The sequence below is a fragment of the Thamnophis sirtalis genome, unplaced genomic scaffold (assembly GCF_051295495.1).
Source record: "Thamnophis sirtalis isolate CommonGarterSnake01/CBP01778 unplaced genomic scaffold, rThaSir2_p1.2 scaffold_15, whole genome shotgun sequence".
In the NCBI taxonomy this organism is placed as follows: Eukaryota; Metazoa; Chordata; class Lepidosauria; order Squamata; family Natricidae; genus Thamnophis; species Thamnophis sirtalis.
Window position 1 is genome coordinate 36,338,858 of NW_028261395.1, and position 8,270 is coordinate 36,347,127.

The 8,270-nt window shown below is 45.5% G+C and overlaps 1 protein-coding gene across 1 annotated transcript in view; it reads right to left on the reverse strand.

The window, feature by feature from the left end:
• The window catches only part of ADAMTS14 (ADAM metallopeptidase with thrombospondin type 1 motif 14), an 84,829-nt gene extending 77,252 nt beyond the window's left edge, over positions 1-7,577 (reverse strand). The window contains exons 1-2 of the mRNA XM_087702638.1: positions 6,994-7,577; positions 1,926-2,311 (exon numbers count right to left, since the gene is read on the reverse strand). Coding sequence (XP_087558764.1) covers positions 1,926-2,311; positions 6,994-7,087 — 480 coding nt within the window. The 5' untranslated portion in view covers positions 7,088-7,577. The remainder of the gene's footprint in view (positions 1-1,925; positions 2,312-6,993) is intronic.
• Positions 7,578-8,270: the final 693 nt, after the last annotated feature.

Below are 8,270 nucleotides of genomic sequence, written 5' to 3' on the forward strand. Positions count from 1 at the left end.
AAAGGGATGAAACTTTTTAAAAGAATAAAACAATAAATATGCAACTAAAACAACTTGCATGTTTCTACCTGGCAAGTTAATGCTTGCTGTGATAAAATTAGCCAACATACATCAGGAAGATAATCAGATTTTACTTTGGCACACTTTAGAAGGTATGAAGTTTCAAAATTAATGATTAGCCAATGTTAACATCCTGATGTTTAGTTTTACTGTCTGGAAACCGCTACAGGTAGTCCTCAACTTACAATAGTACTTTTAGTGATTGTTCAGTTACAACGACACTGAAAAATGTGGCTTATGACCATTTTTCACAGTTATGACCTTTGCATCATCCCCATGAGGCAAAACTCAAGAAATGTCGTACTTAACAACAGAAATTTTGAGCTCGATTGTGGTATTGAGGACTACCTGTATTTCCTTTAGTCTTAAATAAGCCCCTGTATGTCAATATAAATATACTTATACTAAAGGTTTCATTATAAGAAGTTTATAGAGAAGTAACTTCGATACAATTTACAATGTTGGTTGCTAAATTAGAGAGTTGTTACATGAATTTTGCCCCATTGTACGACCTTTCTTGCCATGGTTGTTAAGTGAACCACTTGCAGTTGTTAAGTTAGTAACATAGTTGTTAAGTGAATCTGGCTTTCCCATGACTGCTTGTCAGAGGTTTGTAATTCTAGTATATAAATAAATACTTCTGTATTTTTTTACAGTATTAGCTCTTGCAACTTTTTCACTGTTCCCCCCTGCAATTGCCATATGAGCCCAGGAAAAGATGCAGCTGCTTTAAAGAGCTACAGGAAGGCACTATAATTGTGTTCTCATACAGTTCTTTTCCAAATTATTTTCAAAGCACTTTAAAGTTATGATTCATTGTACAATCAGCAGATGTTCAGACTTGATTTGACATTTTTATTCACCTATCAAGTCCTTCCTAAGGACCTGGGATAGGCAGTTGTTGATGTTTAATGTGTTAGTTATTATTGTTCAGCATGCAGTCAGCCAGATGTTCAGACTGGATTTCACATTTTTTGTCCACCTAGGACACCTTTTGTCCTAAGGGACCTGCGATATTATTATTATTTTATCCCACCTCTTTTGTATACATTTATTTTGATCGACTCAAGATAGCAAACTGTTCTGACCCCCTCCTCCGTCCAGTAACGAATGTCGAGACAAGCTTAGCTGGAATGCCACAGCACTTTATTAGCAGGAAACCAAAACCTCAGTGGCTGAAAGCCAAGCACAACAAACAGATAAGAACCTTGGCAGCAACTCAGACTTCGACAGAGACAGATAACAGCTTCTCCAGCGTTAAGAATGAAGTTGAATCCTGCAAACCAGACTCCTCCCAGAGTCCCTCCTTAAATACAATCTTGAGAGGAGCCTAATTATAACCAGCTGGGTCCAATTATCTTTTGTAACTGCGTAGCTGTTTTCTCCATCGATATGTCCGGCATTGCCGGGCATCCAGGACCACCTCCCTTGTCTCCTCATCACTACTCCAAGGCCTGACGTCAGGAGCACACTCCCTTCGGCTCTCACCGCTGCTCCATGCCTCAGGCACCTCCTGGTGGCCAACCAGCCTCTCTGCACCCTGATCGGATTCGGAATCCTGTCCAGGGTCCTCCATCTCTTCCAGAGCCGACTCATAAGGCCCCTCGCTGTTGGAGTCTGTTTGCAGTTCCAACGGCTCCTGCTGGGCCACTACAGCAAACCTACCTAATATTCCTATTTATTTTCCATCAAGATATTGTACAAATTAGATACTGCAATTACATCGCTTCTTATGCTAATCTTACTCTGTATGTGAAATTTCTACTTGCAAAACTCATAATAAAGCGATTGTGAGCAATACAAGAAGGAAGTTCAAATGTTTTGACTGAGAAATAGAATGGAACAGAATGGGCTATTTTTCTTACCAATCCATCACAATTGCTAATCGCCACTGTGGCCTCTGGCATGCCTGTGATGCCTCCTGTGGACAAGCATTCCTGCTTCAAGGGTTCCCGAAAGACTACTTGGAAATCTTCTTGCCATTCAGCCAAAGCACCAGGAGATACCAGCTTCTGGTTGGGCTTCAAGCGGAGATGAAGTTCCTTGCCCCAAACAGTAACATTGAAGAAGTACAAGGGATTCCCAAAGACGGCTTCTTTCGTAGAGATGCTGCGAACCATCCTGTGTCGAGTTGAGTGCTGTGCAGGAGATGGTGAGTCAGACACTACGTGTGATAGGAACCGCCCCTGGTGATCTACACTGAAGGGCACAATCACATCATATTCACTTAGCTTTCCAGACAGGAGCAACTCTAGGGAAATAAATGTAAATAGACAAACTTTAATACATTCAAATGAAACAACTTTTGCGTGTTTCTTTTCCCCCCAAATATCTACGCTTGTAATTTCAGCAACATGGAACTTTTTTCATCGGTTATAGCAAATTCTAAGAAAACTGAGTTTTGCATGCTGTCCCAAAACCGTATTTTAATTTAGCATGTGTGACCATTTTACATTTTGTATGTTGTAGGTACCCAGGAAAAGAAAAATAAAGGATTAAAATGGGTGAATTTTGCAATTCAGATACATTAATGCAAATGTTGTACATTTGTAAACTCCTATGTAATTCCCCCCCCCACCTCCACTCATTTTTTATGTCTCACCAGATAGGACAAAAAATAATAATGATATAGGCCTTTGACTACTGAAAATACAAAACATATTCAGCCAGGCACTACTGCATACTTTAAAGCATATTTTCACATCAAGGGCCTTTGCCAAAGTTTGTATTGTGTACATTCTTGCTTTCTGAACTGAAAAATCTCAGAAAGGCCCATTCTGTGCCATGCTACCACCCAACAATGCATTTTGCACTTTTTTTCTACATTCCACACAGATACCGTTGCAACACAGCAGCAGCCATGAGCTGACCATGGTCACCGTCTTCTATATCTCAAAAATAATAAGACCTCCCCGAAAATAAGATCAAGTGCTTATTTCAGTTGAGGGGGGGGGTTAGAAAAAAATAAGACCCTGTCTTATTTTCAGGGAAACATGATCTGCATGCACACAGACATCACAACTAAATATTTTGATGGTGTATTGACTGTTGTACAAGCCTGTGAAAATGATGAAGAGATTGTGGATTGATTCTGATCTCTTACCCTCGTTCATATAGCAGCTGGGCATTCATACAGAAAAATGTTAGTTTTTGTTTTCAAGCATTCCCCTTCCCACTCCCATTTGTAGCCATTATCTTTGATTTACACACACCCTGATGAAGGAGATTTGAAGTTAATAGGAACTGCTGCTTCATCTCAAGTTGCAAAACCAAGTTATTTCTCCTTACAAACTTCAGTTTGCCAAGTGAATACAGTATGTTCAACACAGCAGAAGAAAATCATGCTGGCACACCCTGATGCCACTTACAGCTGACATCAAGCATCCAATAATAATAACAATAATATAATAACAGTAGACTTATATACCGCTTCATAGGGCTTTCAGCCCTCTCTAAGCGGTTTACAGAGTCAGCATATTGCCCCCAACAACAATCTGGGTCCTCATTTTACCCACCTCGGAAGGATGGAAAGCTGAGTCAACCCTGAGCCGGTGAGATTTGAACCGCTGAACTGCTGATCTAGCAGTCAGCCTGCAGTGCTGCATTTAACCACCGCGCCACCTTGGCTCATAATGAATCCATAATGAATCCAAGCGATTCATTCTCCAACCCCCAAGTAACACATAATGTATATACTCCAAAAGGGAGAAAATCCTTTGAAATGAAATAATCTGGCGCTCTCAATTCCTGGCAAATAAATGGGGAAGATGAAAATGCAGGTAGTGACAGATTTCATTTTCCTGGGCTCCAAGATCCCCGCAGATGGGGACTGCAGCCAAGAAATTAAAAGATGCTTGCTCCTGGGGAGGAAAGCTATGGCAAATCTAGACAACATACTAGAAAGCAGAGACATCACCCTGCCAACAAAAGTGTGTATACTATATAGTCAAGGCTATGGTTTTCCTAGTTGCAATGTACGGCTGTGAAAGTTGGACCTTAAGAAAGGCTGAGCGCCAAAGAATTGAGGCCTTTGAGCTATGGTGCTGGAGAAGACTCCTGTGAATCCCTTGGACTGCAAGGCGATCCAACCGATCAGTCCTAGAAGAGATCAACCCTGAGTGCTCTTTAGAAGGCTGGATCCTGAAGATGAAACTCAAATACTTTGGCCATCTAATGAGAAGGAAGGACTCACTGGAGAAGAGCCTAATGCTGGGAACGATTGAGGGCAAAAGAAGAAGGGGACGACAGAGAATGAGGTGGCTGGAGGGAGTCACTGAAGCAGTCGGCTGAGTTTAAATGGGCTCTGGGGGATGGTAGAGGACAGGAAGGCCTGGAGGAACATTGTCCATGGGGTTGTGATGGGTCGGACATGACTTCGCAACTAACAACAACAAGATAACAGAAAAATCTGAAATACAGCAGCTTCTCATCCCAGGAAAACTATTTCTAGGGCAGATATCATGTGTCAAAATAAGATTAACAGCCTCATATTTAAATTATTTAAACATTTAAATCAGTAAAGGTATGCTATTCTCTTCACTAGTAATGGGAGCACACGCAGAAGGTCCGTGATGACGTCAGGGTGGGTGAGAGGAGCCTCGCAGTGGCACCCTTACCGGTTCGCCTGAAATGGTGCGAACCAGCAGCATATCACCTCTGATTTAAATAGTACATACTAAGCATATGATCAGAAAATGTCTGTCTATAAACAGAGTTCTCTTTACCCCGTGACTGGTATGCTGCAAAACTCCTGCTGTGTATTTTATTTTGCTTTATAGCCTGTTGACTTCCACATCAAAAGAACACCACAAAGATCTCAAAAATGAGATCTACTATAATCTGTAACAAACCAACCAATCCAGCTGAAATCCATAAACCTGTCTAGTATGATCATATGTTTGTTTGTTTTTATAAAAGTTTGACACTACTGAGAAAATCTGATTGACAAGGGCTGAAAAATAACAGCCAATGGTCAAATTTAAACCTGTTCTTTATTTTCATGCCTGTCGCAAGGCAGACGATGGATTTTTAGAAGATTGGCAATCGGGTTCCCCCTTGTAATTGAAGCAAAGTCCTGCCTTCCTTTCCAGTTTCCAAACAGGAAAGCTAAAGCAGGGCAGATCAGACACCACATGAAATGTGAAGCTGGTGCCTAGAAATTTGGGGGCCAGTTCTAAAGAAAGGCTCAAATACCATTGTAACTAGCAACATGTGGCAGACGGAGAATTGTTTCCATATCTACTGGGATTAAGGTACATCCTGCCCATCATCTGGATAGGAGGGTTTGCAGGAACCAAGAAAGGCGTGCACAGGTAGGACACGATTTGTCCTTTACGTGAAAAGGGAGTTTTTCAATGACATGTAGATGTTCCAAAGGGCAGGAGCAACAGCAGAGAAGGCCCTCCTCCTGGACACACACACACACACACACACACACACACACACCGCCAACTGGAATAATTGGGCTGACGGGAACCACAGCATGCCTCCTTTGCCAATCCCAGTGGGCTTAAATAGTCCCTCAAATAACTTGGACACATACCTAGCATTTTCACTATATGGGAGTTTTGTGAAGATGCCAAGGAGAGATCCAACCTAGGAGAAATTTCCAAACAGTGAGAACTATTAACCAGTGGGAGGGGTTGCCTTAAAAAGTTGTGGATGCTTCATCACTAGAGGTTTTTAAGAAGTGATAGGACAACCATTTGTCTGAAATGGTATAGGATTTCCTGCCTGATCAAGGCAGTGGTGGGTTGCCAATTTGTTTACTATTGATTTGAGTACGTGTGACACTTCTGCGCATGCGCACAAGAGTCCGGGACAGTGGGCGGAGCCTCCCACCACTGCTAGTACCAGTTCGCCAGATCCGGGCCAAATGGGGAGCAACCCACCTCTGGTCCAAGGTCACTTCAAGCTCTATCCTGATTGATTGAAAATATACATACATACATACATGCAAACATTTCCCCTTTCTGCAATTTCAAAGTTTTCAGCTTTGCCTGTTGCTTAAAGCTACTAGGCCAAGCATTTGCTTACTTTCCAGATGTTCATATTTCGAGAATAAAAATCTCTGGCCATAAAATCGAGGCAAGCAAGCAAGGTATTAGAAGTTGTGGGTGCTTCATCACTGGAGGTTTTTAAGAAGAGATTGGACAACCATTTGTTTGAAATGGTATAGGGTTTCCTGCTTGAGCAGGGAGTTGGACTAAAAGACCTCCAAGGTCCATTCCAACTCTGTTATTCTGTTCTGTTCCATTCTCTCTCTCTCTCTCTCTCTCTCTCTCTCTCTCTCTCTCTCTCTCTCTCTCTCTCTCTCTCTCTCTCTCTCTCTCTCTCTCTCTCCCTCCCTCCCTCCCTCCCTCCCTCCCTCCCTCTCTCACACACACACACACTAGTGGTTCCCAACCTTTTTTTGACCATGCCCCATCTAAGCATTTCTAAACTCCTGATGCACCCCACCCCCATATAATTCTTACTTTACTCAAAAAGTGTGTAGTCTACCCACTTGGAGGAAGCCTAAAAGGCCATTAACCTGATTTCAACAAGGTTGAAATTGTCCCTATTAAAAATCAGTCCGTCCCCCCCTTGTAGGGCGTGGGTTGGGAATCACTGAAAGTAGTAGCCGAGTTACATTCACGTCCCGCCTGGGAAAGCTAAACAGGTTTGATTTCGCAGAGCCGCACCGCCACCCAACGGAGCCCGGTCTCCAAAACAGTCTCCGGTTTTGCAACAAGCCTCTTTTTTTTCTCGCCAAGATTTGGACCGAGGCGCTCTACCTGGACCAAGCCAAGGACCAAGCCAAGGCTGCCGCCCAATTTCCTAGCCGCGCCAGCAGACGGGGCGACCTGGGCTTCTCTCCCTCGCTCCCCCGGAGCCCAGCCAGGCGATCAATTTCCTCCTCCACTGCCTTCCTCCCTCGCACCCGTTTCCTACCTTGGATTTTGCCTTGCCTGCCGGAGGCTGCCCAGCACCGCCGAGGCATCATCACCCAGGAGAGCATCGCCACATAAAAGACCAGAGAATCCATCGGTTCGCCACGCGCCCTCCGGCCGTTCCAGAGCGGGGCAAAAGTAAAAGTGGCAGCTTCTGACGCCCGCTGCGTTTTTTCCCCTTCCTTCCTTCCTTCCTTCCTTCCTTCCTTCCTTCCTTCCTTCCTTCCTTCCTTCCTTCCTTCCTTCCTTCCTTCCTTTCCCTTCCTAGCTCTCTCTTTCCTTCTTTTCTATCTCTTTCTTTCCTTCTTTTCTCTTTCTGTTTCTTACCTTCCTCTCTTTCTTTCCTTCCTCTTTCCTTCCTTTCTTTCCTTCCCTCCTTTCCTTCCCTTCTTTTCTTTCCTTCCTTCTTTTCCTTTCTCTCTCTCTCTCCTTCCTTCCTTCCTTTCCTTCCTTCCTTCCTTGCTTCCTCGCCCCCACGCCGAGCCGGCTGGCCCCTCAGCACAAGAAGCCCCGCGGGAGCAGGAGCCGCTCCGCCAGCTGGTCCTCCCGGCAGCGCACTGAGCCTGAGCCGGGACGCGTCCCTTCCATGCAAGGCGAAACCGCCGGGGGCGGAGGAGGCGCCGCTTTCCCGCTGCAAGGCTGAGGGGAGCCGCGGGGAGGAGAGGGAGGGCAGGGCAGGGGAGCCGGGGAGGCCCGCGCGCGCGCTCCCGGACGGCCTCCTCCTCCTCCTCCTGAGTGACAGCCAGGCCGGCAACCTGACCCGCAAGCGACGGAGCGTGGGGTGGGAGGGGGGATCTGGGGAGACCTCCCCGCCTCTCCCCTCTTCTTCCCGGGGAGCGCCGCCGAGAGAGAGGACTTTCCATTGCACGTGGCGCTTTCAACGCGGCTCGTCTTGCCAAGGGCCAGTCCCCGAGCCAAGCGCCACCTCTTGCCCGGGCCGCCCGCGGAAGGGTCCCGAGAATTTACCTCAGGGGGTCCCAGAGGCTGGAGGGAAAGAGGACGCTGCGCTCTTCCCGCGCTTTCTTTTGCGCTGCTTCCTCGTGGAATCCTATCTGCCCGCGTACCGTCTGGGACCTTCACTCAGCGCTTCCCGAACGTTTTCCTTCAATCCCCGAAATGCTTGTTTTGTTTGGTTAAATTTATGCAGGTATTCCTCGGCTTACGACCCCCAGTTGATCCCAAACTTTCCCTTCCTAAGCAAGCCAGTGAAATGACTTTTGCTTCGTTTCCGGACCTTTCTTGCCCCACTTGTTAACCGAACAGGTTGCAGTTGTTAAG